At 52.3% G+C, this 13,748-nt stretch overlaps 5 protein-coding genes across 5 annotated transcripts; 3 read left to right on the top strand and 2 right to left on the bottom strand.

Moving 5' to 3' along the window:
* Nucleotides 1–1,105: 1,105 nt before the first annotated feature.
* Nucleotides 1,106–4,388, top strand: J4E93_004528 (uncharacterized protein; the record flags this gene model as incomplete). Its single annotated transcript, XM_049342456.1, has 3 exons — nucleotides 1,106–1,410; nucleotides 1,715–1,810; nucleotides 1,868–4,388. The coding sequence occupies 3 exons, from the start codon at nucleotides 1,106–1,108 to the stop codon at nucleotides 4,386–4,388; spliced, it is 2,922 nt and encodes a 973-aa protein (XP_049200608.1).
* Nucleotides 4,389–4,902: 514 nt separating this feature from the next.
* On the bottom strand, nucleotides 4,903–5,942 carry J4E93_004527 (uncharacterized protein; the record flags this gene model as incomplete). The annotated part of the gene is made up of 2 exons (XM_049342455.1): nucleotides 4,903–5,046; nucleotides 5,103–5,942. 2 exons carry the CDS (start codon nucleotides 5,940–5,942, stop codon nucleotides 4,903–4,905), a joined length of 984 nt encoding a protein of 327 aa, XP_049200607.1.
* A 794-nt stretch (nucleotides 5,943–6,736) lies between these two features.
* J4E93_004526 (uncharacterized protein) lies at nucleotides 6,737–7,885 on the top strand (the record flags this gene model as incomplete). Its single annotated transcript, XM_049342454.1, has 1 exon — nucleotides 6,737–7,885. The coding sequence occupies one exon, from the start codon at nucleotides 6,737–6,739 to the stop codon at nucleotides 7,883–7,885; it is 1,149 nt and encodes a 382-aa protein (XP_049200606.1).
* A 380-nt stretch (nucleotides 7,886–8,265) lies between these two features.
* RPT1 (26S proteasome regulatory subunit 7) lies at nucleotides 8,266–9,739 on the bottom strand (the record flags this gene model as incomplete). Its single annotated transcript, XM_049342453.1, has 4 exons — nucleotides 8,266–8,390; nucleotides 8,447–9,431; nucleotides 9,478–9,592; nucleotides 9,645–9,739. The coding sequence occupies 4 exons, from the start codon at nucleotides 9,737–9,739 to the stop codon at nucleotides 8,266–8,268; spliced, it is 1,320 nt and encodes a 439-aa protein (XP_049200605.1).
* Nucleotides 9,740–10,063: 324 nt separating this feature from the next.
* Nucleotides 10,064–11,914, top strand: CCT4 (T-complex protein 1 subunit delta; the record flags this gene model as incomplete). The annotated part of the gene is made up of 6 exons (XM_049342452.1): nucleotides 10,064–10,117; nucleotides 10,166–10,217; nucleotides 10,273–10,295; nucleotides 10,348–10,377; nucleotides 10,425–11,261; nucleotides 11,309–11,914. 6 exons carry the CDS (start codon nucleotides 10,064–10,066, stop codon nucleotides 11,912–11,914), a joined length of 1,602 nt encoding a protein of 533 aa, XP_049200604.1.
* Nucleotides 11,915–13,748: the final 1,834 nt, after the last annotated feature.

The following is a 13,748-nucleotide window of genomic DNA, read 5'->3' as shown; positions in this document are numbered from 1 at the left end:
GTGTTTTGCAATTATCGGTAGAAAGGATTGAACGCGAATAACTACTGTGCCAAGGGCACAAGTACTGCATGACATCAATCAACATCCCTGTCCACTTTCCCCTTACTTGGAGTTAAATTAGCGCAAAGCTTTTCGCCGCCTCACAGTGGGCGAAGATTGCGCAAATTCAACTCTGTAAAACCATAATCCCATCTTTGCCTGTGTGGGATCGCTGCTGCGGTACGGCAGTGCGCTCAGTGACGATCATTCCGTCATGATGGTAGGCGGTACCAGTTGGGACAATGCTGCTGACGACGACATGGAAAATGGCATGGATAAAAGCCAGAAACGAGTAGTCTGGCCCATATATAGCTGCAAATGTAAATTCGGACATATAGCTATCATCGACATGTTATGCTAATTGGCCCATGTCGCGGATCAAACTTGGCAACCTGTAATCGTCGCAATTTGATGGTAATAAAGATAGCCGGCGCTTGGTCCCGGGATGAGTAAACTGCCCCATAACGATAGTGACTACCGATCAGGTGTTGGGATGCAGTGACACGAGTTGATACCTGTGCAAGTCGACACATGCGCACATCGGACGGTGGTGAAGTGCTCGCATTCGATAGACGGACGAAATTACAGCTGAATAGATCTGGCTATTGCGCGAGATGGAACAGCTAGCGTGTTGCGCTTGCGACACGAGACGGCTTCAGGGCTTTTTCGCAATAGAGCGCATCTAAATTGATAGCGAGGCGCGCTAACCCCACTCGGACTCATGCATGGCTAATCATGGAATAACTCCTGCTAATTATTTCACTTGCCCTTTCCCTCCTCTGAATTAGCTCTCGTCTTTCAGGGTTCCTTCCAGTCTCCGCCGCACCCGCCTATTCTTGTTGGGGCCTACCATTTTCTTCCTCTTCGCTTCCAATCTCACTGCGCTTGCTGAAACGCTATCCTGGACTGAGACGCGTCGTCGCGTACCCGAGACCGGTAGTTCAGCTTGCTTAGGCCCACCCTCTTTCATCCAACTTTTATTTGTTGCTATCTAGCACTTTTCGTGCAGCCTCTCCGCTCACTTGCATCTATCGCCTAGGCACTGTTGTGTCAATGGGCTGCATCAATGGCGGGCTCCAGGCGATCCGGAATTGGCGAGGTGGAGTCAGACATGAATACACATGAACTTCAGCCATCACCACCAGAGGTTGTTGAGAGTGCTGATGAAGCCTCTCCACCTTCCCCGCCCACCAACCGTGCAACTAAAGCATACTGCAAGAATTGTCAGAATTGCATTGGAGATTTCTACAACTCCTGGTACAAGGTCACCGGCAGCTACTTCGTTCCCGCGCTGCTCGGCTCCTACAGTTCTACCTTACAACCCATGGGCAAACTAAAAGCGGCGTCAAAAGGCACCGAATTAGCAGGATGGTAAGCTGAACCCAGACATCACATTGGCCCCTTCTCCCTTTACAATTGTCTGTCGCACCTTTCCCTCTTACAGCTTGGCCGGCTATCAACAAACTCCCAACACACGAGTTGGCGTATCCCGGCTGCCGATGGTTACATGGTATTTTAAGTTTCTTCCTCTAGGCGCACCGACACTAGCCTGCACCAAATCTTTCCACACTATAGATTAACATCTATTAGACGTGTACGCCCGCTTTTTACGTCCCGCATTCCTTATTACTAGCCTTTCGTTCGCATAGGAATCTTGGGACTAACTCAACACCAGTACCATTCAGCCTTTGTCGTGCCCCGATCCGGGTTGCGTAAAGACAGCTATCGGATTCACTGTTGTCACCGCACCTGCAGGAAAGGGATCCTTTCGGTAAGTAACTTCTCCAATGGCCTTCCAAGTCCTTCTTTGATGGCTGACCTGTGATAGTGGTCGAGATTTCTTCAAGCTGGGTCGCATAGAACTGCAATGCGAGACAGCACCAGATCATACCATTGTAGTCGAACCTGAAGTGGATGCCTCACAAGACCTGCTAGCGAACGAAGATACCCCAAGTCCTCCCTCGTCGAGAGCAACACCAAAAGCGTCCTCGGCTGAAGCTATGGAGATTGACTCACGTGCGCCATCTGTGGATCACCCAGATCATGCTCGCGGGCGGTACGAGCCATCCCAAGACCTTAATCTACAACAGCAGCAGCAGCAGCAGCAGTCGTTGCATCCTGTCGGAGACAACACACCGTCATTAATAGCACCACCATCGAAGCAGCCGTCCTCGATACGGAACTCTCCACACGCTTTTGCTCAAGACGTGCTGAGCACTGCACCACGGTCAACTTCTCCTTATCGTCAGGAAGCTCATAGGTCTCACCCAGGGCCTGGCATTGAGTCAATGAGCGGTCCATCTGAAGTGCCAACAATGGTCCCTCAGACCAACGGCCACCACTATCCTCGTTCGCCAGAAGACGTTAGCATAGACGCTATGGCGCGTATACAGACGCAAATGTCCCACAACAGTGGCGCCTTAGCTGCGCACACTCGTGACATTCGGCTTCAGCAGGAGAAGATGGACCAAACAGAAGAGGCACTGCGTCGAGAATATCAGGCCAAATTTCTTCAGCAAAACGAACATATCAAAAAAGTGGAGGCGCTGGCCGAAAGACTACAGAATGAGATGCAAGGCATGCACCTTGCCATGCAAAACATCAATCGTGAGTTATATACGATGAGGATGGAGAGGCAATCAGGAGCTTCGGCTACGCCCCATGCCGCCCCATCTTTCGCGGCTCAGAATGCAGCATTAGAGCAAATGGCGCAGCAGATGAACGTCCTGTCGCATAAGGCGAGTGATGTAGATCTCATCAGTACTACTATTGAGATCATGAAGGGTAAAATCTATCGACTCGAAGAGCGCGCCGGACCTGAGCCCTCACAAGCACCGCCATATACGTATCAGGCACCGCAAGCATCAATGGCACAACCACCTCACTCGCATCAGAGTACACCAACGATGACGCCGAGCAATAGAGCACCGCAGCCAGTAACCAATGGCCAGCCACAGCAATCGTCGTTCGTCGCTCCTTCGACTACGGCGGCACCTGTGAGCGCACCGAATCCCACGAGCGTCGGGCCTACTGGAAGTCAGGCTGGTGGGTGGGCTACCATCAACGCAGGAGTTAAACGAACACATCAGAATGGCGTTGAGAATCCACTGGAAGTCAACACTCACGCACCTGGTTCGCCCAAGAGGCAGAGGCTTGTGGATGCTGGTCCTTCAGGTTACATGGGCTCGCAACAAGCTTCCATGACAGACCATCGCTTCCAAACGCCTACGATACCGTCCCAACAAACTGTACCTGAATCTGTTCTCGGATCGCAATCGCAACAGTCTTCCTACATCCCCTACGCCACACAAGATGGCCCTTCAGATGCCAGCTGGCAACCCGAGTCTCAGCGTATGATCGAGCATCGACCGCGTGGGCGTCGTGGTGGGGGTCCTGGAAGTCGGGGTGGCAGAGTGAGGAAGAGTATGCCAGCCCACGGTACACTCGGAACTCCTGATTGGGAAAGGCCTGACTGGCAAGGTGTTCCCGATTCTCAAATCAGTCCGTCGGGATACTATCAGCACGTCCCGCAGCCAGGACGAGGGGGCATTGCGCGGCGAGGCAGTGGCGGTGGAGGCGGACGTGGCGGTTACGCAACCAGCGACCGTGCTAGCAGTCTAGGTCTACAAGGTGTGACAGCTGCCATGAGCTTCGGATCGCCGGGTGACATGTTTGGATCGGCAAAGAAGACGCGCACCAAACCCATTAGGAATGCAGATGGAGTCTTGATTCGCAAAGACGGCCGTCCAGACATGCGCTCACAATCCTCAGCAGCCAACCTCCGCAAGGTGCATTCACGCAACGAAGGCGAAGCAAGTCACTCACCCACTGGCTTCACACCTACCAACCATCAATATGCGGCCTCAGCAAATGCACCGGACACGCCGAGCCCAAGCGGCTATGCAGCGGACCCAAGCGCTAGCGATAAGCACAATGCTATAATGGGCAAGATGTTTCCCGCTGGTGTCGACGCAGCACGGAAACAACAAGACTACACTCGTCAAGTCTTTGAAGAAAACACCGATCATACCGTCCACCCAAGATCGCAGAACCACGCCCCCGCAACAAAGGCGGCAGTCCAGATCAAGAGAGAGCAGATTGAGCGGAACCGAATCTCCGAGACACAGAGTCCACGGGTCCAGGAAACAGACGTCGACATGGACACAGGGGAAGATCACGCAGACGACGAGCGTCAGACGCCTGAGGAAGAGAGCAGTCACCAGGAAGCTGGTGTAGGACCCGAAGACCAGACTCAGGATACGAATATGCAGGAAGAACGCGGCACCAGGGCTGCCTCACAAACTAGTCCGGAAGACGAGGCAGCTGAAAAGCCGCGTAAATTCAACTAGGAGAGCAGATTCGATCCGAAGACAGGGGTGCAAAAGTTTGTGAGGGTAAAGAACAAGTAAACCTTTTGTTTTGTATTAGTACTTGATAGACTATCACTAGTGTCAGTTGAGACGAAGGAATTTCATATTTCTGCATTGATTCACTTGAAGGTCAGTGACTCCTAGATTAATGTTTCAACTCGAAGCAAGGCCTGGAAGGGCTATGTATTAGGCGTAACGTGCTGCAAGGACGACACCCTAGAGACTACGTTGACGTTAGGTTACGTACTTTGCATCTTTCTATGTTAATGTAGGCTCTACGTTGACGTTAGGTTACATACTTTGTATCTTTCTATGTTAATTTAGGCTCCACGCTAACTTTAAATAATACACTTTACATCTTGCGATGTTAATGTATGCTCTAGGGTGTTCACTTTTTTCTTAAACCAGGTGGATGTGAAGAGTAACTTCGTCTGCGTTCACGAAGTATTTGATATTGATTATTACAATACATATCAAACCCGACTGTGTCTTTCTAGAACGGGACAGTGGGAGCCTTCTCCGACCCATTGGTCCTCTCCGGGTAGTGAATTGCGCCCTCGGAAGTAGCGCAGTTGGTGAGGTACGTAGCCGAAGCATTAACGGGAATGGCATTGCCTTCTTGAGGGCGGCCGTACACCTAGTGTCATGTTAGCATCCATCTAATCATCATGTGCACGCTCAATGGATACTTACGTGCTCGTAGTACCAAACTTCGCTCAAGATAGTGTAGCCTCGATCAGTCGTGTTCTTGCCAGCATCAGTAGCATTGAACCTGGGCCCCGAGCAACCCAAGAAAGGAATACCGCCGTGCTGCTCGTACAGAACATCCACGAGATCGGAGTACGAGTACGTGGTTGAGTTGGAAGGCGTGATGCCCTCAGCGGCCAACCAATCGAAGGTAGGGAACCTCTTGTAGTACTTGATAGTCGTCTCGAAGAAGTCAACAACGTCCTCATGCTCGCGGTACTGCGGGCCGTAGCAAGGGACATTGAAGGTAGAGAAGCAGGTGGCGTGCTTGGAGAACTCGTGGCCCCAGAAACCGGGGTTGTCTTGTTGCCATGCGATCCAGTAGGTGTTCATGTACTCCAAGAGGTCGTAGCGGCCAAATGGCTCGAGGAAGGTGCCGATGTTGGATCCGTTGTAGGGTGGAACGAATGTGCCGTTTGGTAGGCCGTTCGTGGTGTTTGGTCCTGGGATGGGGTCGTATTGACGGCTCAGGTCACAGTATTGTGTGTAGCTACCGTTACAGAAGTCGGGCCAGAGGCCGTGGAGCGTCCATGTGTCGGTAGGGAGAAGCTGACCTTCAGATTCGCGGCCGGTGTATGTGTTCCAGAATTGAGTGCTCAGAACAAGTCCACCGAATGTCTCGACGCAGCATGAGTCGACTTTGGAAGGATCTTGCGATGGGCAAGACAGGAGTGGTTCCTGTAGCTGGCAGGTGTGGTTCAACGGGCTCTGGTTGGGATAGAGTTGTGCATTTGCTGTTGTGGCCAGTAGAGCCGCAGCACCGGCTTTGGAAAAGGTACCCTTCATCTTGTCTTGACTGTAAAGATCGAAGTTTGATTGATGCAAAGGAACACAACAAGTTCAAAGACATTGGGAATCCGGCATCTATAAAGCTTACAAAATTTTGGCCACGGCGTACCCAGGCCGCTGCAGCCCCAGTCGGTGCTTACCACATGTAGAAGGTACATCTTCCAGACTCCTGGTTAGAGCTCCGGCGGCGGCGATGAGCGAAAGACGAACAGTACCTGCATGCAAACTAGACGGGCTCACGTGTCGGTCCTATTGGATGATAAGAGAACAAGGCTACGCAAGCCGCGCCTTGATGATTGTACCCACTCGAGCTGTCTCCGAGGCCATGATGCTGGATATGCGCGTTAGGATGTAAGATTGGTGGGTAGGGCCAGCCACAATTACGGGTTTTGTTCATTGTGCAAAAAAGAGTCGGGGATTACGTCTCGAAGGATGGCTGGGGCAGAACGTGGGTTGCTCGATAGGTGACAGGGGTTGGCTTGGTCGGAGCTGCTCGATGACGCTCCACGACCAGACGCACAAACTCAACAGCTGCATCGACATTACTCCAAGGGCAGTGAAGTCATCGATGAACGTCTCGAAGGTTTCCTAGCCCTAGACGACCCTCGAATCTCAAACGCGCCTCCAACGGTGGACCGGACCAACCTGACCCCCGATGAGCGCTGCCTATCGCCGCCTCTGCACCCGCCATTCGTCGTCATAGTCTCATCCACACAACGAACAAACATGCGCGCCCACCTTAAGCCCTTCGTATCCTCGCGCCATTTTTTAGGCACTACCAAACAGCAAGAATGCCTCCCTCATCCTCCATAACGCCGCTACCCCCACACAAGCCAGACACATACACGACCGCCCACCACGTCGGCAAGCCACCCACAGGCTTCAAGAACCCATGGCCCTCCTATAAGAACGATGGCATAATCGCTGCCGTCCGAACGCGCTTCAGCACCCCCAAGAACTTCGTCCCCATACCCGCCGATCGATTAGGTCTGGTCAACGTGCGCAAGCCCGACTTCAGCAATGCGCAGAACGGGTTAAAGGCAACATGGATAGGGCACGCGAGTTTCTTGATCGAAACAACGGCCTCAGAGGGAAACGAGCGGGGAATGCGCATTCTCCTCGACCCCGTATGGAGTGAGCGCGTAGGACCCTATGGCATGGTCGGTCCTGTGCGATTCACACCTCCGCCATGCACCATCGACGAGCTGCCTGAAATCGACGCTGTGTGCATCAGCCATGACCACTACGACCATCTCGACTCAGATACGCTGAAGAAGCTGAATGCGAAGCAGGGTGGGGACTTGCGCTTCTTCTGCGGACTGGGCGTCAAGTCTGTTCTGACGGGGCTGGGCGCGGGTATCAAAGCGGATCAAGTCGAAGAGATGGATTGGTGGGGTGGCATAACCGTGTTCAAGAAGGGTGCTGGAGGTGTAGAGCTGATATGCACGCCTGCGCAACATCGATCTGGACGCACGCCTTGGAACTTCGACGGCACACTGTGGTGTAGTTGGATCGTAAAGGAACCGTCTTCATCTGGCAAGAAGCTCTTCTTCGCGGGAGACACAGGCTACTGCCACGTTCTTTCCGACGACCAATTCTCACACCACGACGCGCCGCACCCGCCTTGTCCAGCTTTTAAGGAAATCGGCGAGTTGTACGGACCTTTTGACCTGGCACTTGTGCCTGTGGGTTGCTTCAAGCCGAGGTCTGTCTTGTCTGGTCAACATTCTAGTCCTGAGGATTCTTTGGCTATACATAGGGATGTGAGGAGTAAGAAGAGTATAGGCATGCACTTTGGTACGTTTCGTGGTGCCTACTCGGCTAGCTATGAACCGGTTACTGAGCCGCCTGAAAGATGGCGGAAGGGTGCGGAGGCAGCTGGGTTGAAGTGGGGTGTTGATGTTGATTTGTGTGATATTGGCGGGACAGTTGTAGTTTAATGGCATATTCACCTTATACAAGAACAAAACCGAACAGGTCTGCAGACTACATCAAGATGAGAACGTGCAAAGTAGGTGAGCTAACGCTAATGTAGGCTCTAGGGTGTTCAGTTTTTACATAGTCCGACGTGTGTTCATGAGGTCGTTTGACTAACTAGACGAGTAATGAACATATACCATTCTTATATCGATCACAAATCATATTGACAGAGTTCTGCATCGTCAAGACTTCACTGTAGAGAACAGGGTGATTCGAATAATGCATCATGTCCTTATCCATCTGAGTGGAAGAAAAGCATCGTCGTGAGTACTCATACAAAACCAGTGCTGCCTTCTAATGTAAATACATAAGCTGCTTTCGTCGCCATGACTGGCGCCGTCTAGTTATACTGCATGTAGGTGGCGGTGGAGTTAAACTTGAGATTGCCCTTGATGACCTTGTCCACGGCAGCCAGGAAGTCCTTCTCAGTCGCAACCTTCCTTCTCGCACGTATAGCGAACATGCCTAGGGGTACGAAGTCAGTATATGTCTCATATGCATTTCGTACAGCCAGAACTTACCTGCTTCGGTAGCCACACTCCTCAGTTCGGCACCTGTGCTGTTGGGGCAGAGACGAGAGATGAGCTCCCAACGGATGTCACGCTCGACACTCATGCTCTTGGCGTGGATACGGAGAATGTTGGCACGGCCCTCCATGTCGGGTAGCGAGAACTCAATCTTTCGGTCGATACGTCCGGGACGCATAAGGGCTGGGTCGAGAGTCGAAGGCCTGTTGGTCGCGAACATGACCTTGATGTTACCGCGAGCATCAAAACCATCCAGTTGTGTAATAAGCTCCAACATGGTACGCTGTACTTCGTTGTCGCCTCCAGCACCGTCATCGAAACGAGCACCACCGACAGCATCGATTTCGTCGAAGAAGATGATACACGCCTTCTTTGTTCGCGCCATCTCAAACAGCTCGCGCACCATCCTGGCTCCCTCTCCGACGTACTTCTGGACAAGCTCTGAACCGATAACTCGGATGAAGGTGGCGTCGGTTCGGTTGGCAACAGCTCGGGCGCAAAGAGTCTTTCCAGTTCCTGGGGGACCGTAGAGAAGAGCACCCTTCGGGGGGTCGATACCCAGGTTGACGAAGCGCTCTGGTGATAGCAGTGGCATCTCGACGACTTCTCGTAGCTTCTCAATCTGCTCTTTGCAACCTCCAACATCTCCGTATGTGACATCGGGCTTGTCCTCAACCGTCATCATGGTAACCGAAGGATCGATCTTCGGCGGTAGGGGAAGTAGGATCTGGTACTTGTTGCGATCGACACCCACGCGCATGCCCTCCTCAATATCGGTGGGTGAGACGCGTTCTCCGAGGTTGACGACGAACTTGGCGATTTGCTTGACGTTGATGACATATTTGCTCTTCTCTGAGTCCTTCTCGTCTTGTATTATCTTGGTGCATCGTGCGACCTGGAGGGGTTGCTCTTCTTGCATTCGTTGGCGGTCGGCGGCGATATCCCAGAGATGTGGAGGTGCGAGACCGGTATCTGATTCCTGGAGGCGTTAGTCAAGCATGGAGGGAAGGTGAAGGAGTGCGTACTTTGACGCCAATCTTCTCGTTTATCGTCTGCTGCTTGTCCTTGATCTCCTTCTCGAGCTTCTTGAGTTCGGCGCCATAGGGTGCCGCTCCGTATGTCTTCAACACCTGGATGTCCCTGTGATATCATCAGCCCATGTCCGCTCTGATTGTGACGTACCATCTCTTACTCGTCTGTCAGAGGTGTGATCTTCTTCTCCTCAACCTCGTCGTCGGCGAAGTTCTTCTGGTACTTCTCCCAGGACTGGCCTGTGGCTGAAGGCATGCTTGCGGAGTGGGCGGCGACTGTTGTGTGGCCGAGATGGGGTTCGGGCTATGCGTGCAGTCGAGTTGTGGATGATTCCGGGTAAGAGCGACAGTGGGAGTAGATGCGGCGGCGCGGGTGAGTGTATGGGGTTGGTTGTTGTGTACTGGGTGAAGGTGTAGCTGTGATGCGGCAATGGCCCGGCGAGTCGGAGCTTGGGGATTGGCCGTGCGCTACGTCTATCGCGTTCTCGAAATATTGTCAGTTCGCGTCCAGGCACCACAACTTCCCCGCCAAACTCCCACGATACCCCTCTTTTAGCTTTGTTCTCCTGTAGACTGAAAGATGGCTGCTCAAGTTGCAAATGGCGGTACCGGTGGCGGCAACACCGCCTTCAAGGTGCGCTTCGTCACTAAGCTCTGAAAACATTGACTGACATTGGCCCAGGACAAGGAGAAGCCCAGAGCTGTTCGCAGCGCCAACATCATTGCCGCAAGAGGTACAGAGCCTACTCATCACCATTTTGAAGCATTTCGCTAACTGAAATTGTGCAGCTGTGGCAGATGCGATCCGAACTGTATGTCCCACCACGAGGTGCGGGGAAGAGATGAATACTAACTTTTTGGCAGTCTTTGGGACCAAAGGGCATGGACAAGATGGTACGAGCCAGGCGCAAATCACTAGCCATCGCAACTGACGTGTCCAGATCCAAACCAGCAAAGGCCAGACCATCATCACGAACGACGGAGCCACCATGTTGAACCAGATGAGCGTTATGCATCCCTCCGCGAAGATGCTCGTCGACCTCGCACACGCCCAAGATATCGAAGCTGGAGATGGTACAACGTCGGTCGTAGTCATTGCTGGAAGTCTGCTGGGCGCCGCTGAGAGGTTATTGGGCAAGGGCATCCACCCCACAGTCATATCAGAGGCTTTCCAACGGGCAGCGCAGGAGGCGATATCGATATTGACCGAGATGGCCATCCCCATCTCGCTCACGGATAGGCAAACGCTCCTCAAGACCGCCACCACCGCACTCTCTTCCAAGATCGTCGCTCAGGAGCCCAAGCTCCCCATCATGGCTGTGGATTCAGTCCTCAAGGTCATCGACCCCAAGACCGCCGACAACGTAGACTTGAAGAACATTCGGATGATCAAGAAGTCGGGCGGTACCATCGAAGACAGCGAGATGATCGACGGACTGGTTCTGAACCAGCCTGTAGTCAAGAGCGCTGGTGGTCCCACATTGAAGGAGAAGGCACGGATAGGTCTCATCCAGTTCCAGTTGAGCCCACCGAAACCGGACATGGAGAACCAGATTGTCGTCAACGACTACAGGCAAATGGACAAGATCCTCAAGGAGGAGCGAACATATCTGCTCAACATGGTCAAGAAGATCCAGAAAGCCAAGTGCAACGTTCTCTTCATCCAAAAGTCAATCCTCCGAGACGCAGTCAACGACCTCAGTCTGCACTTCTTGTCTAAGCTGAAGATCCTGGTCATCAAGGACATTGAACGTGACGAGATTGAGTTCATTTGCAAGGTGCGTATGAGAAGTGATTCACATGTAACGAAGCTAATGCATAGTAGAGCACTGGCTGCAAGCCTATTGCCGATATCGATTCATTCACAGAAGACAAGCTCGGTTCGGCAGACCTTGTCGAGGAGGTACAGGCATCGGGCGCACGATACGTCAAGGTTTCCGGCGTCAAGTCAGCAGCCAACACTGTCTCCATCGTCTGCCGCGGTGCTAACAACCTCATTCTGGATGAGACCGAGCGATCTCTACACGACGCTCACTGCGCCATCCGCTCGTTGGTCAAGAAGAAGGCGCTACTTGCTGGTGGCGGTGCCCCGGAGATTGAGATTGCGCATCAGCTGTCACTCAAAGCTCGTGAGCTCTCTGGCACTGAGTCTATCTGCTGGAAAGCTTTCGCCGATGCCATGGAGGTTATTCCGACAACACTGGCGGAAAACGCCGGGCTGAACAGCATCAAGGTCGTCACAGAGCTAAGGCATAGGCACGCGCAGGAGCAGAAGAATGCTGGTATCAGCATCAAGAGCGGGGGTGTCAAGAACGACATCAGCGAGGAGAACGTACTGCAGCCACTGCTGGTCAGCACCAGCGCTATCGAGCTTGCAGCCGAGACCGTCAAGATGATTCTGCGAATCGACGACATCGCCTTGTCGAGGTAAAGAACTGCAAATGGATTGACTTGGCAGCGAAAGACGCAGGATACCACGAGTAATGAAAAATTCGAACAACTGTTGATGCCAAATAAGTGTTTGGAATGTCATGACATTGCATGTGAAGGTTACGCGTATATTGCGTTCAATGCATGAACGGTGCAATTAAAACCTGCACGTGGGGGAGCATGGGACTGCAGTAGCGGGACACGTCGTTCTCTGCAGACTGTCCAGAAAGGATAAGCCGTGGATCACTTTTCTTCTTCCACATGCCGAATTCGGACCACTTTGATCCTGGGGTATGCACCTGAAATGAGCAATGTTTTCAACTTGACTCGTTTGGAACATGGAGAAAGCGAATGCGACTATCCGCGCGCGTGACGAAGCAATTGCTTTTCGGGCTGATCTTTCTCCCGCATAGGTTATCCGGGCCGTCATCATGTAGACGCAGTGTTTCCGTGCCGTGTTCATGAGTAGTGTATGTGTGTGATGCCTCACCACGATAACGCGAGCACCCTGGCCTAACGTTTTTCTCGTGCACCTAACATTGCAGAATATCACAACATGAAAACCGTTTCAATGCAAGCAGACGATCGATTTTGTAGTCTTGCTGTAGCCGCTTATCACCCGGCCAATATGTGAATCCTGACCTCGGGAACGCCGACGGACAGCGTGTCAGCAGCAACATCACTTTTTAGATGCGGCCGAGAAACCCATGCACAGGTATACTGACTAGCAAGACATCCATCATCAGCACCTTCAATAAATCTTACGTCCAACTCCGGCTACACTACGCGCGTAAAATAAACAAAGGCGGGAAAAAAGTAAAGAACCCCCGGAAAACATCCCCTCCAGCCGCCATATGCAGTTAATGGCATTCCTCGTACTTTCGCATCACCAGACAATGATATGCATATGTCGTACCTTTTTCCCTAACTTCCTTTTCCCGTCGATCAGCCAACGCCACAACAACGACCTGCAGTGCCACACTCACAAAACCCAGTGTACAATGTAAACAACATCGTCACCTCACGCAAATGCGTCACCGACCCAAGGAAAACCCCTCAAGCATTCCAGACCCCGCCACACATGACCCGATTGACTGTACGCGCGCGCTATCCGCTGCGAACGCAAGATCGAGCCTTGTGGGAGTGAAAAATCTAGCGCAAGCTGAAACGTAGCGTACCGTGAGAGTTGGAGCAGTTCGGTTCGGCATCTAGCGGGTTAGTGTACCAGGTACCGTGTACAGGTGACTTTGCTCGGCAAGGGAACCCATTAGGAATCTAGAGCCGGTGGGCTGGTGGAGCTTCACCGGAAAGCGGTGGTGGAGTTGGGGGAGCTGGTGGAGGATAAGAGTGAGTGGGCGTTTCATGTTGGGGTGGCTGACGGGGATTTTGCTGGATTTTTGCGGAAGGGTAGTGGGACGTCATTGTTTACTGTACGTGGAGGATTTGAGTAGTTGAGAGGGTAGATGGGGATGATGGTTGGTGGAATATGTTGTGCGATATGTTGATACGTTGAATCTATTAATGCTCTCACATATACTCAACCTCAACATAGCTGCCCAATAAACCTCTTTCTCATGCATCTTACTTCGCCACCCAAACACATCCTCCCAGCACCACGAAACGCATACAACGCCTGGTATCAACTACTGCATGCAAACTGTACGAGTACTGTAATGTCGATCTTTGCCTAGCCACTGGATGAAAACGGCAACGTCATACAGCCATCCCTACCCTTAACATCTATGCGATATAGATCTCTCCGCTGCGGATAATATGGTTAGTGTGGTTTTTGGCGAAACATGTGGAGAGATAAGACGGGTAGTGTGAACGGGTAG

This window comes from Alternaria ventricosa (assembly GCF_023758065.1).
Source record: "Alternaria ventricosa strain BMP 2768 chromosome Unknown scaffold_6, whole genome shotgun sequence".
In the NCBI taxonomy this organism is placed as follows: Eukaryota; Fungi; Ascomycota; class Dothideomycetes; order Pleosporales; family Pleosporaceae; genus Alternaria; species Alternaria ventricosa.
The sequence above is the reverse complement of the archived record's forward strand: the minus strand, read 5'-3'. Positions and strand labels throughout refer to the sequence as shown.